The sequence below is a fragment of the Puma concolor genome, chromosome C1 (assembly GCF_028749965.1).
Source record: "Puma concolor isolate L17-30 chromosome C1, mPumCon1.1.hap2, whole genome shotgun sequence".
In the NCBI taxonomy this organism is placed as follows: Eukaryota; Metazoa; Chordata; class Mammalia; order Carnivora; family Felidae; genus Puma; species Puma concolor.
This window is the reverse complement of record NC_141674.1, coordinates 158924587-158943249: the sequence shown is the minus strand read 5'-3', so window position 1 is coordinate 158943249 and position 18663 is coordinate 158924587. Positions and strand designations below refer to the sequence as shown.

General features: G+C 41.1%; 2 protein-coding genes across 8 annotated transcripts in view; one reads left to right on the top strand and one right to left on the bottom strand.

Annotated features, from left to right (window-relative positions):
• SPC25 (SPC25 component of NDC80 kinetochore complex) overlaps positions 1 to 12959 on the top strand; it is a 34515-nt gene extending 21556 nt beyond the window's left edge. Inside the window, exons 7-8 of one of the 2 annotated variants that reach the window (XR_015255290.1) lie at positions 8517 to 8664; positions 12822 to 12959. Coding sequence is in view for 1 of the 2 variants with exons in the window: in XM_086718828.1 (XP_086574954.1) it covers positions 8517 to 8545 (29 nt within the window). In the remaining variant the exon portion in view is untranslated. Of the gene's footprint in view, positions 1 to 8516; positions 8669 to 12821 lie in introns of those variants that run through there. The other variant, XM_086718828.1, reaches the window with a different exon arrangement.
• NOSTRIN (nitric oxide synthase trafficking) overlaps positions 6394 to 18663 on the bottom strand; it is a 58767-nt gene continuing 46497 nt past the window's right edge. For 5 of the 6 annotated variants that reach the window (XM_025934807.2, XM_086718823.1, XM_086718824.1 and 2 more), the window contains 6 exons: positions 15827 to 15935; positions 14876 to 14964; positions 11676 to 11801; positions 10652 to 10751; positions 9488 to 9577; positions 6394 to 6614 (listed from right to left, as the gene is read on the bottom strand). In XM_025934807.2, the coding sequence (XP_025790592.1) occupies positions 6478 to 6614; positions 9488 to 9577; positions 10652 to 10751; positions 11676 to 11801; positions 14876 to 14964; positions 15827 to 15935 (651 nt within the window). In that variant the 3' untranslated portion in view covers positions 6394 to 6477. The remainder of the gene's footprint in view (positions 6615 to 9487; positions 9578 to 10651; positions 10752 to 11675; positions 11802 to 14875; positions 14965 to 15826; positions 15936 to 18663) is intronic. The other variant, XM_086718825.1, reaches the window with a different exon arrangement.

Sequence of the window (18663 nt, the reverse complement as noted above, 5' to 3'; positions counted from 1 at the left end):
CTCTTTTTTTTTTTTTTTTGTTCCCCTCCCCCATGGGTTTTTCTTAAGTTTCTCAGGATCCACATAAGAGTGAAACCATATGGTATCTGTCTTTCTCTGTATGGCTTATTTCACTTAGCATCACACTCTCCAGTTCCATCCACGTTGCTACAAAAGGCCATATTTCATTTTTTCTCATTGCCACGTAGTACTCCATTGTGTATATAAACCACAATTTCTTTATCCATTCATCAGTTGATGGACATTTAGGCTCTTTCCATAATTTGGCTATTGTTGAGAGTGCTGCTATGAACATTGGGGTACAAGTGCCCCTATGCATCAGTACTCCTGTGTCCCTTGGATAAATTCCTAGCAGTGCTATTGCTGGGTCATAGGGTAGGTCTATTTTTAATTTTCTGAGGAACCTCCACACTGCTTTCCAGAGCGGCTGCACCAATTTGCATTCCCACCAACAGTGCAAGAGGGTTCCCGTTTCTCCACATCCTCTCCAGCATCTATAGTCTCCTGATTTGTTCATTTTGGCCACTCTGACTGGCGTGAGGTGATATCTGAGTGTGGTTTTGATTTGTATTTCCCTGATAAGGAGCGACGCTGAACATCTTTTCATGTGCCTGTTGGCCATCCGCATGTCTTCTTTAGAGAAGTGTCTATTCATGTTTTCTGCCCATTTCTTCACTGGGTTATTTGCTTTTCGGGTGTGGAGTTTGGTGAGCTCTTTATAGATTTTGGATACTAGCCCTTTGTCCGATATGTCATTTGCAAATATCTTTTCCCATTCCGTTGGTTGCCTTTTAGTTTTGTTGGTTGTTTCCTTTGCTGTGCAGAAGCTTTTTATCTTCATAAGGTCCCAGTAATTCACTTTTGCTTTTAATTCCCTTGCCTTTGGGGATGTGTGGAGTAAGAGATTGCTACGGCTGAGGTCAGAGAGGTCTTTTCCTGCTTTCTCCTCTAAGGTTTTGATGGTTTCCTGTCTCACATTCAGGTCCTTTATCCATTTTGAGTTTATTTTTGTGAATGGTGTGAGAAAGTGGTCTAGTTTCAACCTTCTGCATGTTGCTGTCCAGTTCTCCCAGCACCATTTGTTGAAGAGACTGTCTTTTTTCCATTGGATGTTCTTTCCTGCTTTGTCAAAGATGAGTTGGCCGTACGTTTGTGGGTCTAGTTCCGGGCAAGAGTGTTGGATTCAGTTTGTGAATATTCTGTTTAAATTTTTATATCTATAGCCATAAATGAGATTGGCTTATAATTTTCCTTTGTATATTAACTTTGGTTTTGGTATCAAGGTTATCCTAGACCCTCAAACCTTGAAAATAGTTCAGGTGTGTTCCTTTTTTTTCTACTTCCTGAAAAAGTCTGAATGAGATTATCTGTTTTTGAACTCACCTATGGAACTATCTGGCCTGTGTTTTCTTTGTAGGAAGATTTATTTTGCAAATACTCATTAAATGTCTTTAATAGTAATTAAATTATCCAGTTATATTTTGTTTCTTGAGTGAGTTTTGATAATGCGTATTTTTTTAGAATTTTGTCTTTTGGGCTTGCTTTTCTACAAATTTATTGGTGTAAAGTTGTTGATAGTATGTGATTTTAACTTTTAGGTATCTGCTGTAGTATGTCCACTTTTACCTTATAAATAATATTTTTATGCTTTTTTGTCTTAATTCTGCCAAAGGTTTGCTCAATTTATTAATCCTTTCAAAGAACCAATCAACAGCTTAATTCAATATTTTATTTTGTTTTATACTTCATTAACTTTTGCTCTTTCTTTTCTTTTCATTTCCTTTGCTTTATTTGGGTTGATTCTGCTGTTGTTTTTATAAATCCATACTTAGGATACTTAGTTCATTAATTTTAGCCTTTCTACTTTTCCCTATAGAATTTTTTAAGCTGCTTTCCCAGACTTACAGGTTTTAATATGTAGTAGCTTTCCTATTTTTTATTTCTAATATTTTAAAATTTCTATTAAGATTTCTTCTTTGACCATGGCTTATTTAGAAGTTTGTGTGTGTGTGTGTGTACATACATGTGCTTAGGTGCATGCAGGTGCACATATGTATGTGTTCTCCAAATGCATGTGGTTTTTAAATTATCCTTTTCTTAGTAATTTTTAACTTATATTGTGGTCAGACCATTCTAGAGACTTGTTCTGTGGCCTAGTGCATGATCGATTGTTGTACTGTATTTATTGTACTGTAATTACCCTTCTTCTTGTGAGATGATAAAATGCCTACCTGATGAGATAGTGAGATAGATGACATAGGCATTGGTGGCATAGTGTTGTTAGGCTACTATTGACTTTTGATCATAAGTCAGAAGGAGGATTATCTACTCTTAGACCCTGGGTGGTGGGGTGGGGCATAAAGGGGAATGGATTGTGAGGGGAGAGCTGTTCGCTTCTCATTCTCTAGTATCAAGATAGGGACCATACCAGGCTTTCTTCTGCTAACAAGAATATCAAGTAAGTGGCTGAGAAAGAAGAGGAGTCTCTTGTGAGGGGGGGTAATGTAGTCCAAAGTGTTCCTTCTTCCCTGGGCCAAGAGTGAGCATGTGACAGAAGAGGAAAGGAGCAGCCCTCACAATGGAGAAAGCCTTGTTGGACACAGTCCCCAGCAACACTCATCTTTAAAAACTTATTGGACCAAAAGGAAGGGATATTTCTTTTTTTAGAGCGGCCTCCCTGGGTACGTGGTATTCTCCACTTTCTCCTTCAACAGTGCTCCTTCCGCGGTGCGTCTGTAGTTTAGACACTATTCTCAGGATTCATTCAAGTGAGTCAGTGGTTCTCAAGCTTCAATTTGCACTAGAAACACCTAACCCACAGACGTCAGTGTTTCTGGCCGAGGGTAAAGTATGGGCTGACATTTTGCATTTCTAACTTAGTCCAAGGTTATATCGGTGCTGCCGGTCCCAGCACCGCACTCAGAGAATCGCTGCAGCAAGCACTGAGCCTTTTGCCCCAGTGTCCGAAAAACCCAAGTTACAAGCCAGCTGAGACTGAGCTCAGTAACACATTTGCCACCTCATATACGTGGCTAGGCAGGTCCCAGTCCTTTCCAGGCACTCCTTGGTGTGACTCCCTATGTGGTCCCCAGATCTCTATCATTAGTCCTGAGCTGTGGAATCAAGGTCTTTCTCTGGCCAGTTCGGTTTGCTTCCACTCCCAGGTCGGCTTCTCCTTATCCTGTAGCTCCTCCAAGAAAGAGTATTTCACTCGAATTCTGTGCAAGTCTCTTTATTCCAAACTCTGGCCGGTTGGCGGAAGCTGCTTTCCTCCCATTGCCGTGACCCCCCCCCCCCCCCTCCAGGGGGTGGCCACTGGGATGTGCCGCTTAGGCACATTTCCCCAGCTGCAGGCACCCACACGTCCACCTAGTTTCCCTAAACCGAGCTCCCGGCTAAAGCACAACCTGGATTCTCTGGCTTGGTGGTTTATCGTCCATGGTGCTTGTGACTGGGAGTGGGAGGCCTGGCATCCTCGGCTCAGCAGGGCTCTGCACTCTGGATCACAGCTTCCCAAAATCTCTGACACTATCCTTGTAGCTCTATCCGAGTAGCTGCACTCCCTCTGCAAAAGATTCCTGCTCTTCTCTGCTGTGTCCCCAACCCTGGTCCAAGTCCGAGTCCAGTCCCACCGGTTTGTAGGCCCCCTGCCCCCACCTCCAAGCATATCCGCCCTGGGATTATACACGCTTCCTGTGTAACACTGCAAAGAGCAATAAGACATGTTATTTGATCCTAATGCACTTTTCTTGCTCTAGGTCAGGCTGATTACAACCCCAAGGCCATTAAGACTTTGAGGGAGGAGGGTTTTTTGGGGGGAGGGGAGAACAAAGTTACCCTCTGCTCAAATTACTGATCAGTTAAAGCCTTATAATACTGTGCAATAAAATTTACTTTACCCTAACCTGGATATTACTTTTTGATAGATCGGAAGGCACTTTAAGTGATAAAATTGCTTTTTGTCATTATACATATTAATTATTACAGGTAATTGAAAATGCAAAAAAAATGAAATTTTTAGATCTTTCTGGTTGATAGCATGATAGATGTATCAGTTTGCATTCTACTAGAAAGAAGATAAAGTAGAAAAATGCCTTGTGATGTTTTCAGTGGCTCAGACCCCTACTGCCTATATTTCAGGTTGTTAATGTTGCTAAAAACTTCCTGAGATATGGAACTGAATAGTGTAGTGTAATTATGAAAGCCCAATAAAGAGTTTAAAAGTATGAATATTAAAAATTATTTTATTCTCGGGGCGCCTGGGTGGCGCAGTCGGTTAAGCGTCCGACTTCAGCCAGGTCACGATCTCGCGGTCCGTGAGTTCGAGCCCCGCGTCGGGCTCTGGGCTGGTGGCTGGGAGCCTGGAGCCTGTTTCCGATTCTGTGTCTCCCTCTCTCTCTGCCCCTCCCCCGTTCATGCTCTGTCTCTCTCTGTCCCAAAAATAAATAAAAACGTTGAAAAAAAAATTATTTTATTCTCTATGGAAGGCTTTTGTACATCATTAATCTTCACAATATACATTTAATTTTTATCTAAATATAAGGGCTACCATTCCTACATGTCCAATGGGAAAATTCTTGCCCTACTGAAAGGATATTCAACAAGTCTGTCCTACCCAACTGTATTTGTATATATAGTTTCCCTATAGTATTTCTTTGAGGTTTAAATATTATATAACACAGATGCAAAAAGAATTTTCAGCAACATTACAAAACAGGGAAATCATTTATGTTTTCACAAAGTAAAACTGACTTATGAAGAAAGAGGGGCGTCCTTCTTTGAAAATTGCTTCCAGTGAGTTTCAGGGCCCAACCACCATTATCATCACTTTCTCTACACAAATGATCCATTGTAGGCTGCAGTCAATTGCCACACAATTTTTTATACATCAAGGCTTAATGGAAAGAAGTAAGATGAAGAGGAAATATAAATTCAAATTTTCTGTTCATGGTCTAATGGCCTATTATTCAGCCAACTTTCTACATGTAGAAAGCCTTCATTAGTACACCATTAAGGGTGACATTAAAACTTCTGATCTGCTCTTCTAGGCTGTAAGTTATGTCTCACATAACAAATTTTACTCGAGCTCCTTCAGGTCTGGTATCTCTATCTATAAATATCTCTATGTGTTCATTATATCCTGCTATAGGAGTGCAGTGGTGCAGAGTATAAAAAACATAGGTACCTTGGTTTGAAAAGTTCCTTTTTGAAAGTGCAAAATTTAATTAAAAGTAAAGATGTAGGTGGCAGGACAGTAATGGAATGGATTTTAATTACTCTAATGTCAGACTGTTAGGCACAATAGTAAACATGCCCAGATGTTTCTATTAACACCAGGACGTTCCACTCAATAGAGTGTGATCTCCAGGCTGACTTAGGTCATTTTCTGAAAGATGCTGCTGAACCACTTCTCTCCATTTTAAAATGTTCCCCTTGGGAAGAATTTGAGGCCTACCCTGTCTCATCCCCAACCTTCACCCATTAGAGGGCATTTGAGGATGGAACATAAAACTGCTTCTCTCTAAATATTCCATTTTAACCGTAAATGTTGATTTCCAGAACTTTCCATCCAGAGAGACTCATTAGCGTTTTAAGGTTCCTTTCACTAGGAAGCTGCTGAGGATATTCTCTTCACACTGACTAATTGGGAAGTGCGAGTTTCGTACCTCTAAATTGGTATATGAAGTTTCCAAATGGACAAGGAGGCAAGAGTTTTCAGGCACTGTCTCCTTCCTAACCCTTTCCTATCCACCTTGCTCTCGCTTTCAGATTCCAAACCATCTCTGGCTCACACCTGAGCTCACTTCTAATAGAAGTTCTGGTTGTGCATAGAAGGTTTACAAGAAGCCACTACATCAGAAGGTTGGCTCAGGATGGGGCTCCATTCTACACTGAGCTTCACCGAGTATCCAGACCTCTTGTCTAGCATCCCCTCTCCTGATCATAGGGACTCTTGGCCTCAGCTCCCGATTCTTTATTCTACCCTCTCCTAACCTGGGCCTATCTCCCAGGGGTCTTATCTGCCAGGGCTCTGCTGAACTCTTCTTCTCAGACTTAATCTGTTCTTCCTTGTCTCCCAGACACTGCCTGACCCCTCACAGGCCTGCTCTGGCCTGTGGGCACAAGATCCAGATGAAAAAGACATCTAAGTCCTAATCTCTGCGGCACTACCAGAAAACTATGTGACTTCAGGCAAGTGGCTGAATGATCTGAGCTCTGTCTCTCTGTGTGTGACACCAGGGGCTGTGTTGGGGCATCTCTAGGGTCTCCTAGGATTCGAAAACTCTAGGAACTGCAGGGTCTCTTTCTTTTCTCCCTTTGCTCTCCATCTTCTAACTCTGTTTCAGGCAAATAAGCAGGAGTGCTAAGTGCCAACGGGAGGACACCGTTACCTATTTGTAAAGATTACAGCATTTATCTTTATTTGCACAGCATTGTGAAGTTTACGGACTAAGGCGGCATGTTCGGAATCTTGTCTTACGTCTGTGTAGCCGGGTTCCCAGCATTTGAAGGGAGCTCCTCCACGTAAGCGGCAGGAAAATGACCGCTTTTTCCGTTCAAAGAACCAAACCACCATCCTTCTTCTTCTTTCTTGTATATAGTCACAATGTCACCTGTAAAAATGCACATTTAGTTAGACAAACAGGCCTCTGCCATTTAAGCACAAGCCTGAATCCAGTTGGTAAAACAATTTTAAGGAGATTGTGCTTTCAAGGAGTTACTTGTTAGCATCAGTCTCTGCATGTGATTTAGGTAAAGCCAAATTTATTGAACACCTCTGTGTGAAGCAGGCATAATGCAGAGAATATTAAAAAGCATAAGATAATGAGCAATTGAAGTTATGCCATAAAATAGTTTCATTAAAAACGAGTGGCATTGGGGCCCCTGGGTGGCTCAGTCGCTTAAGTGTCCGACTTCAGCTCAGGTCATGACCTCACAGTTCCCGGGTTCGAGCCCCGCATTAGGCTCTGTGCTGATACCCTGGAGCCTGGAGCCTGCTTTGGATTCTGTGTCTCCCTCTCTCTTTGCCTCTCCCTTGCTTGCACTCTGTCTCTCACTCTCTTCTCTCTCTCTCTCTCTCTCAAAAATAAACAAACATCAAAAATTTTTTAAAAAACCCAGAATCATGTTGGATCATATATCCTTCTCATGCTGGATGGATGACTCACGTCAGATACAGCTTGTCATCAAACTCTTCTCCTGGTGTCTGTGTGTTAAGGGTTTCTCATGTTGGTGGCCAAGACAGTCTGCTATGGTGACTATTATGTCTCAGCTATCAGACTTTTCTTTAGATCGAGACGGCTTCCCTCCATTACATGTGCCAATTTCACAGTCCAAAGTTCCAACTCATAGCTTGCACAGAAACTTAACTCCCCAGTCAGCAATTTTGGTAAGTTTAATAAAATGTCAATTTGAAGACAATACTTTTTAAAGCAATGATTCAAATAGAATTCCTAAGAAACACATGGCCCTTCTCTAATTCTCTCTCTTTTAACAAATACTATTCTGATATTAATAACCCTAAAAGCTTAACCATAGATGCCCCCAAATACTCTGGCTAAATCCTTCCCTTGTGACAAAGAGTCCTTCCTCTCTGGCTGCTTTCTGCACATTAGAGTAGAAACGTCCACTTCCTTCGTGATGCAAGAGAGCTCCTTGACCTTGAGCATCCTTCTGAGGTCATTTTTTAGTCTTTCTTCCATTCGTTTTCTTCCCCAGTGATTTTCTTTCTTAGGCAAAGAAGACTGTCCACACCCACCCTTACTATCTCACCTCACTCATAAATCACTTTTTATTCTTAAAGATCATTCTCAGCCTACATTCTACCTCCAATGAATTCTCTCAAGTCAGCAGACTGACACAGTCCACTAACAGGAATTCAAACAAATAATTTAAAATCTTGTTGCCAGCTTTCTGAAGCCTCCAATGGCTCCTTTTATTTAAAGAACTCATTTATAGGGGTGCCTGGGTGACTCTTAGGTCATGATCTCACAGTCATGAGTTCAAGCCCTACATTGGGCTCTGTGCTGACAGCTCAGAGCCTGGAACCTGCTTGGGATTCTGTGTCTCCCTCTCTCTCTGCCCGCCCACCCCCCCCCCCCCCCCCCGTTCACACTCTGTCTCTCTCTCTCTCTCTCTCAAATATAAATAAACATTAAAAAAATGTTTTAATAAATAAAGAACCCACTTACGAGATAAAGTATAAGTAGACTTTGCTGCCAACAGAGAACTGAAGACAAAGAAGATAGTAAGTTTATTGTGTAACTATGTACCTCAAACTCAGGCCCTGGGGTCTAGGTGGCATCTGGGAAATGTGTTTTTTATTCACATGGAAAGTGGGAATACAGCATTTCATTTACCTACTGCTGTAGGTAACCTTATGATGATGTGATGAAGAACAAAGTGACTTCTCTAACACTCCCAACTTTAGGTAAAGGCAACATTGATTTAAGATGAACAGAGGAGAGGGTCTACTATATTACCCTTTTTCTTATCTTTATTTCTTTCTGAACTAGAAGGAGAAGTAGTCGCTGAAGAAATCTGACCAGCAAACTGAAAAGGAAGCACCCATTAACCAAGAGCAAAGACATGGTGTCCCTGTTGTATGGCTGCAAAATCCATCACGACTTCCTGTTGGCTCTGGACGCCATGTCCTGCTTGCAGGTAAACAGCTCTCTCCTACAACACAACCCTTTCTCACTAACCATTTCATCTCCAGATCTCAGCTTTAACATCCAAATATGGTTGTTCATCGGACACACAAGGAAAGTTGAGGCTAGTGGCTGTTTCTTATTTAATGCTGAGGTCTAGGTAACCTATGACAGCATACCTTTCCATGTTCATCAAAAATCTGTGACACAGAGAAAGGGGTTGTTTCCTTAGATTGGCCATAAAACTCTGTTCTAAGGGATAAGTGGGAGAAACATTAAGCTGGAAGTCCTCTGACCTGGCTTCTAGAATTCGAGCTTACCCTACGCCATGAAAGGAAGTCATTTCACATTCTTGTGTGTTTAGTTTTCTGAAAAGGAAAAAGGTGAGGCTACCCTTCTAGTAACTTTCCATTACTGACATTCTCGCCCAGGTTAGCCCTGTGATAAAAAGCATGACTCTGGGTTTCTGAGATCAAAGCATGTTCTACCACTTCCTGTAACTTTAGCCAAAGTACTTAACGTTTCTATGCCTTAGTCTCCTCAACAATAAAATGGGAATAAATAATAATACCTACCTCACAGGGCTTTTATGAACATTAAATGGTACAATGTGCTTGTAGCAATATCTAGCACTCAGTAAACACGGAATAAATGTTAGCTATTTTTATTATGTGACTCTTATTTTTGATGTGCTTTATCTTTATTTTCTAAGAAGGGTCATTATAAACCTGAAATGATTTGATGTTGTAGTAACTTTTAAGGCTGTTGTAACAAGGACAGGAGTTTTAGTCAAATCAAATGGGAAGGCAGTCAAACTATTTGAAAATGATTCTTACCTTTTTCCAAATTTAATTCATCATCTTGTCTGGCTTGGAAAGAATATAAAGCCTTGCAAAGACCACTGCCGAGCTGGGCCACACCAGACGCTGAAAGTTGGATCCAGTAATAATTAGTAACTCTGTGTCAGTAGGCAAGATGAATATGATGGGAAGCTCTTCAATTATTGAATAGTGTGGTGCTGAGCTTCTCAAAGGGAAAGTTTATAATTTCACATAATCTTCGTTCCTGGGTATAGTAACCATTTATGATATACCTACTGTGTATATGGACTATGTATATTATATAATCGAAAACTATATCATAGTACAGAAAATAATGAGTCTGGAGAAAAAACAATAAAGATGACAGTTTAAAGTTGTTTCCCACATGAACTTGTCATCACCAGTTAGCTAGTATGTGTGGTAGTTGAAGCATATTTTGGAAAACATACACCAGTTTTGCCATTCAGGAATAGATCAGAGCCAGCTAGTGCACGTGTCTGTTACCACCCTCCCTAGGTACTGATGGAACTATTTCTTAATGCGATCGCGAGTCTTTAATACACCAAGTGGACCATAACGTCCTGGGTTTTACTGAAACTCCTTTCACCAACTTCTCATCAAGAAACTTGAGAATCAAGGTTATGGCAACTATAGTTAAACCACAAGGGACAATGGTAGGGTGTGTGTGTGTGTGTGTGTGTGAGCTTGTATCTGTGTGTTGAAAGGTGAAATGTGGTGGGTGTGAACTGGCAAATGGCTAATATAAGGCAGCTGAATAAAGGGAGTAGGTAGGGTCGGGATCACCGTGTTTCTCACAGAAAGGACAGGATTTCCACGGAAGTTTGGAGGAGGCAGTGGAGACAGAACTCCTCACGAGGGTTTGAGGTTGAATGTAAGGACAGCAGATGCAGACTGTCTGAATAACACGGATGCCAGTCATCAAAGGTACCTTCTCATATCATACATTTTTTCCTCAACCCTCCACTTTTTGACTCCTTCCCAAATTTTGGATAACATCTGCACAGAAAGCTACAGATACCAACAAATGAATCAGTCCTAACTGAAATGCAAATTTCTTTGAGCTGATATATGCCCAAAGGATTCTGAAAATAAAATGTAAATGTAGCAACGTGCTTTACCGATAGAACCTCCCCCAGATTATTGTGGGCCTGGGATTACCTGCAGATGAAGCACTCGGGATTCTCTGCCCACCACAAGATGCCCTGCTCACCTTCATCAGAAAAGGCCGAGATATTTTCACATAACTATGTGTCTGTTGCTGTTTAAATTGTTAAAAAAAAAAAAAAGTCATTTTTAACAACACTGTCATCAAAAGTATTTATGAGAAGTAACTCTTCCACAGCTGTTTTCCTAAGGAATTTGTTTTTTTAATTTTGGGGGGAGAGTATAAATGAATTATTCAATAGTTTTAAAAACTCTACCATAAAGCTTTCTTATTTCTAAAGCCTTAATATTTTCAAAATTAGACAATTACCGCATTTTACACCCTGTGTTTGCAATTCTGACGTGCACCTCAAGGTCAAATAATAACGTTCACAGCATTACTTCTACAAATTCAACTTTAATTGGCTTTAATGCAAGTGAAATTGCTATGACTCAATCTGCCATGATTGAGACCATTTTAGAGCTGAGTTTCATGGAAAAAGTCCCCTTATCACAAGGTGGTTACAGCTCCCCCTTCTGATTGGAAATGGAAAACAGCTGCAAGGTACAGTGACCCACATATATGCACATGCTCATTATCAATCCTTATAGTGTATCACCAGGAAAATACACCGGTGTGAATTTTTAAAATTATGCTCACACTTTATCCACGTCATGTACCATGTGAAATGGATGAGACTAGAGTATATCACAAAATCTTACAATTTAGGCACATAGAAATTTTATTCTAGAGGCATGTTCAAAGAATAAAGTTAAGGTATGAGGAAGATGAAGAAGGAATCCACAGAATTATTAGCTCCTCATATTTAGTCCACAAAGAATGTATTCATTTGTGATTAACTCTTGTTACTTCACCCAGAAGGAGTAAGACATAAATTTATCTTAAAATTCCACAACTGGGATTTGGGACATGTGGCACATGTAATTCATAATAGCCTTTTTGCCCCGGTACTATTTGAAGCCACTCCATACAGCAAACCCAGTCAAGAAATTACAACCAAATCTCTTAAATTTTTACCTTTTCTTTCCACCTGAAGATGGAGTTACTGCAGGGATGGTTGGGTTGAGGTCTTTGCTCAAGTTCTGCTAACACTGATGACAGTTTGTAGGAGTTTGCTTGCAAAAGGTCTAGTTTCAAGTTGGTCTGTGGATACATCATTTGGCCATGTGAGTAAATTTCTAGAACATGAGGTACGACTGGATGGGTAAAGGGATACCAGGATAACTTCCAAGATGACAAAGAGGTCTAGAAAGGTACACATTCAACTTCATGCAGATAGGCACAGAAAATGCTAAAGGGAGCAAAAAGTGGACACTTTCAGTATTTTAAAGGAAAGGCTTAGTTGTGAAGTGCACCACATTCTGGACTCTTCTATACATAGGATAAACCAGAAACCTTGATAGATATATTACTCAGTATTTTGTGGCAACAAATAGCTTTACTCTGAGCTATTTTCTGCTGAGCAGTGAGAAAGGGAATAATGAGTGTTGATTGCAGAAGGTAGACTTCCAGAGGCCTTGAAGAAAGGATGTTGAACATTGTGCTCAGCATTGTGAACACAACTGAACTTGTATCGATAGAATCCAACTGAAATAGTGTGAGATGGGTTTTGTTGCTGCTGCTGCTGCTGCTGTTATTGTTTTTCTTAAAGAGATTAGGTCTTATATTACCCAACAAGTTTGCAGTAACACTTCTGGACACTGGAAACAATGGTCTGGAGTATCTGAGTATAAAAATACGTGAAGCTAGGGGTGTCTGGGTGGCTCCATCAGTTTAGCATCCTGACTTTTGATTTCGTCTCAGGTCATGATCTCACAGTTTGTGAGTTCGAGCCCCACATCAGGCTCCCTGCTGACAGTGCAGAGCCTGCTTGGGATTCTCTGTCTCCTTCTCTCTCTGCCCCTCCCTCGCTTTCTCTGTCTCTGTCACACACACAAATAAATAGATAAACATTTAAAAAAATAAGTGAAGCTAAAGACACACTCCTAGTTCTGAATTTGACCTCCTGTTCTCCATTTGACCTTGAACTAGAAACTTCGTAATAACTTCTTTGTTAAGCTGTGTTCAGTTAGGGTAAACCAAATAACAGAGTCTAAACATTGGAAGGGGACTGCTTATCCAATCTCTTCCTGACCATTATTTCTTCCTTTTCCACATATCCAGCAGGGGGATTCCTAACCCTAACATTCTTGCCAAGGGACCACAACACCTCCGGTTGGACTGAACTGAACTGAACACCTCTGATCGACTGCATTGTGGGACAGGCTTACCTAAGATGAAACCAAAACCCACCGCATATCTTCTACCATTAGACCTAGCCTGCATCTGAGAGCATCATAGGACAAATCTCCTTCCTCTCCTATGTGGTGCTCCTTCCAGTGTCTGAAGATAGTATCTATTCTAAATATATTCAGTTTCCACAACACTTTCTCCTAGAACATGTGTTATCAACATTCTTCTTCTTTCAAATATGACACTTGAAGGACAAAGAGGCAATGAATTAGGAAGAATTTAAATGAAACAGAGTTTCCTCCTGCAAGAAACCTTCCCTGGGTAGACTTCGTGTTATCCATCAGATGCAGGGGTGTGTAGCCAAGTTACACGGATATTTGCCATTCGCTGCTCAAAGGTTCATATTTACTCCATCATAAGCACCATTAATTCAGGAGCCAGACCCTCCCGGACCTTATACCCTCCACTATGTGGATCAGGCCAGCATGTACCCAGATGATCCCAATACATGTTCTGTGCTGGTAATGATGATGACAAAATTCTATGCAAGAACAACCAAAGAAATAAACTTACAACTTAACACCATCAAAAAATGCTCCATATGACTTTATTTTGGTAAATACTACTTGCATGGAGTTAGAAAACCAAACATTTTGCACTATCACAGAAAATGTTCTACAGACTGCTTTATAATTTCATAAAAACCATAGCCATGTGTCACTGCAAATATGTTAGAGCTCTGTTCCCAAGTGAACAGAATTCAGGCCTTTCTTTCCCTAAGAGTGTTAGGTTTGTTTTTCCAACAGCACCTCCTCTAAAGGAAGCCTCTGCTAAACAATCGATTAAACTGTACCTGGCTATATCTGTCTCCTTTCACCAAAGAACTACTGAAATTACCTGTTTGGACAGAATTATTAGGTACCTGCTTTCACAAGACAGTTAGGCTAGGTACAAGTAAGGACAGCTGGCCCAGCTTCCTATATCCTACAAAACATTGCTAAAGATTTTATCGCTTCCTGAATTCTTCTCATATTAACCCCAGTCAACTTCCTATTTCTGTAATCATAGCAGAAAACCTGCATCTAGCACACGTAGTTCATAGCATCTGTTTGCCTTTATTCCTATATAGAATTCACAGCACTTTGCTAACCTCTCTTTCACCTGGGCTCCTCTGAAGCGGCTGCATTGTCCATCACTCCCACAAATGCCTGGGGGCTGCTGAGGTCCAGGCTCTCAGCAAAAAGGCCCAGAGTTGCCTCTCTCCCTGCCCTCTCCTGACAGCACCTCCCCTCCCCTCAGACAACCTCAGCCTCTGAAGTTTTTTCCCTTTTTCTCAGGAGCTTTTGCCACACTCCCAGACTACCCCCCTCACTCTGTGCCTCACATCTTTCCGCTCCCCTGTTATTTTCAGAAGACCGTGATGTTCGCTGAGGGATCAGTGGAAAGTGGAATCTTCATAGTTACCAGGTTTTCAGCTCTCCTCTGTGCACTGTGCTGACATTTTCTAACCAACACTATGTCCTCACAATAACCTTCTGAAGTAGGGACCAATATCCCCATTTTACAGATGAGAAAACTAAAGTCGTCCCAAGTCACTGTAAATGGCAGGGCTGGATCCAGATCCAGACCTTTCTGAATGCAGGCCCTGGTTGTGGGTTTGTGTGTGTGTGTTTAATCACTTTTCCTAACTGGGTTAAAGTACACGTGGTTTCCAGACCTTGATGGAATTATTCTATTTTGGGGAATTCTATTTTAGGCACAATTCTTTTCCAGGAAGGACCCTAAAGCAAACATTTCTAAGTTGAATTTTTCCGGATCCCTCAAACTGTTCGTCAAGGAGGTGACTATAGGAGCTCTCTTCCTAGAATGTTGTATGTCATGAGAAAAGAGAGGCAAAGAGAGGTCAAATGGGCCCCGAAAACAACCATCCTAAAAATAACTCTTTCATCATTAAACCTAGGAAGGTGGAATCTGCAAATATTTACCTCGTCCATTAAGGCTGCTGTGATTCTTTGGCTCTCTGTGTCCAAGAAGGCAGAGTTGCTAGAGTAGGATTTCAGCATTTGTTCCAAACCTAGCAATGAAATGATTCTCTCGGTCACCGCTGTCCATCCTGCCCTGGCAGAACACAGCTGAGAGGGGCCACGGGCAGCAGAGCCTGGGCCCAGAGGTGATACCAGGAGGGTTTCCCAATGGCTGAGGCTCTTTCTGCACGTAGTTGTTACTAAATTTTACTGAACCAGTGGCCTGTACCTTCATTTAATGAAATTTGAGAAATGCTGGAGTTAAAAAAAATCTTGATTATTATTTTGCAAGATAAGCTTTTGAATCTCCTTGCGGACCCAGTCCGTGGTCCATTCCCAACACTTCCCACAGTGTTAGGCTCTTCCTCACTATGATATTTAGGTTTCTAAACATTTCACTCCCTCGGATTTCCTGACAGGGATTACATTTCAACGTGTCGCTCTGGTCCACATAAGATAAGCTCCATATTCCAGAATCACAAGTGTGGGGTCGTTTTTATTATCCGTATCCCTTTAGAGCCGCTTCACATTCTGACATACCTAGCTTCGTCATTTGGAAGGATAGTTTAAAAAGAAACAAACAAGAAAACCAAAAGCTGTGTGCACAGGTTTACCACGTTTTCAACCAAACAAATTGTCCCTCGTTCCAGCCATTTCAGAAACACAGCAATATGCTGCATTTTTGGAAATGGTGACATAGCTCTCTCAAATAGACCAAAGTGTAATTTCCAGCCTGTTTGTGCTCTCCTGTCTTCTTTCTCATTGTTCTTTATTCAGACAAATTAGGTTTGACATAGGATTCTGTAAATGAGATGGTCCCTGCCCCAGTCTGCAAAAGTGGAATCACCCTAACTCTGAAGGAACCCTCCAAGTAGAACACTTATCAGGCCACTCACAGATACAATTACACACCTGCCCGGTCTCTTGAGGCTTTTTCGATATCTTTTTGCAGTCTCAACAGTTTGGATTTTATTGAAGACTCTTGTCGCTCTTTATTCATTGCATTGTTAAGATCTTCTTCCTTTAGGGGGAGAAAATGATGCTTAACAATTTAAGGAGAAAAAAGTAAGGGTTGCTCCCCCTGGCTATACTGATACTTTCACTGATAACTGTATTTAATATTAACTGGACAGGAGAAAAAGAGTAAAAAAATAAATAAATAAAAGCAGGATAACCTTTGGTTTTATACGGATTGTTCTACTTGTTCTAGGCCTGCTTACTATGAAAACATCTTGCCCACAGCTTGTCAGTACATAGCCGAGGACTTCCTTAATAGAACACATTATTGTTGAAGGAAGAGCCTTACTATAGTTATTTCATAGTTTCTTGATAAGTAAATTGGTTTTTTGGATACATGTTGCTCTCTATTTGTCTTGGTTCCAGTTAGAGTTCTTTAAACGTCCAATGTAGCATCATGTGTTTACCTTGAACCAGGACTGCCTACGGAGTGGAACAAATATCTGTTGTGTTCTGCTTTCTTGGCCAGCTGCTGGGAACACGTGAGCTCTTCCCAGAATGGGTCTATAATTTAGTCAAGCCTTGAAGCATATCATGAAGAGAGCTAACAATTCAAGGCCACATTCATTCATGAATGGTGCAGACAGGAATGCGTGATTCAGCAAGTGCCAAGGCAAGAAAGTTTCAAGGAGGCTAGAAGACTTCACCAGGATTTTTCAGTCCAGGGAAAAGAAGTCAAAGGGTACCCCAGGTAGGGGAAATGGCTCAAGCCAAAGGATAGAGGGAGGACTGCAAAAAAACGTATTAGGAACAATCAACAGACCAGCCATTTGCATGAGCAAACATAGTGGAAGGAAAATTTGTCTTCGTAGTTTAAGCCAGATATTTGGGCTGAAGTAGAGATTTTATCCTATATAATGTGAGAAAGTAATAACAATACCTGAACTTTCACATACATTATTTCAAGATCTAAATGAGGAAAAAAAAAGAGGATGTTAGGGTCAGGTGGCGAGGGGCTGAACATGAGTGTAGCAGAGGGACAGGAACCCGTGGAGAAAGAGGGGACACCAATGACTGAAGATGGCACTAAAGGAGTCAGGACTTCTCCAATATGGAAGGAGAAAAACCAGGATCCTGAAAGTTGGTGGAGAGATCATCACAAAGAAAGGGAGGCATGAGAATTTAGAGCAAAGCAAACAGCCATTATAGAAATAATGAGCTCTAGATAAAAATATTTATATATTGTGAATTACATATTATAAAAGTATGTATCTTTATTACATGTGATTCTCACAACAACTCTATGAGGTTGGCTTTATTTCCCCCATTTTACCTGTGACACTCAGAGACATAAATGAAGGCCCAAAGGAAACAGCTTGAAACCCCGCTCTTCTGAGTCCCAGTTCTCTTCCCCATCTGCTCCTACACATGCCTGCCCATGGTGGTCGTCACACCCCACATGAGCCCCAATGGAACTGCATGGCTGCCTGCCTCCAACCCTCAGGACTTCCTTGCTGGAGAAATGCACATCACACTCTGGCTCCCATGCCAGGCTGAGACTTCATTTGGGTTGTTTAGGGACACCTATTGTTTACAAATGTATTTCCAGAGATGGATCACTACTGGATCAACTTGAGGCTAGAATATACTGCTGTCCGTTAACTTTCTTAAATTTGTCCTTCTCTTCCAAAGATTTTGGAAAGAAGATCAATACTGAAGGTGGCCTATGAAACTTCAGATACAATCTTCTGAGCATGGCCTTATGGTAACCTTACAAATATTTTCACACTGGTCACCAGCCCCTCAATATCTGTACTCTTATTGGTCTGTCTTACCCTAGTCCATGTACATTTCTTGGCACTAGATATAAACCAGTCTATACTTACTGCTAATGTCTAGTAAGTCAGAATTTGGGAGTGTTTTGCTTTGAGGATATTAAGAAAATCCCGTTTACACATTTGGAGATACAATCCGTTATTTAGACAACAGATATGTAGTCATCAGCTTTGGTACACAGAAGTTCCATAGAAACCCAAAATTTCCATGGGCGTGGCAATTAAAGATAAACTGTCATGGCTGCCTCCTTACATTTCACTGGAAGCCTAATCAAATATTCAAGGAGAATGACCCTTATTTTATTGACAAGTTATTCAATAGGGACACTTTTTTTAAGAGAATAACAAAAATACTTTATTGTACGTTTCCCATCTAAGAGGTCACCTATTAAAAAGGATAGAGAAAAAAAAAAGAAGAGCACTTCCCCCATCAAATCTTCCTTTCCACTCCCATTGCTACCTTTGTTACTGCTCTGAGCAGACATTGCTGTTGCTAATTCACTTCACCGTTGCCAGAATAGGAAAAAAAAAGATTTGATTAAAGAAATAGGTGGCCACTTATGGCTATTTGGAGGATGGGGAGGGAAAAAGCTGGTCAGGTGTCATCTTTGTGCCTAATCTGATGGACTTTCCCCCTCCCTCATCTTTTATTCCCTGCACAGGACTCCTGGGATGTTGACTTCAGCTACACTTTTAATTCTAGAGCAGGACATGACCAGTAGGCTAGTTCCCTATACAGGGAGAAATGAACCTTCCCAGTCTGGACCTTGAAAGTCTGAGTGAAATATAGCAGAAGGCACAGGGAGGAGCTATGGGGAATTCTTCCTGCAGATTTTGGTAACTAATGATCAGCTTCTAGAACACTAATTAAGGGTAACAAGAGGGGAGCAGAAGACAAAATCTTTGAGGCATGATCCAAGAAGACAAAGAATTTACCCCAAGATAACAAAGAGGTTA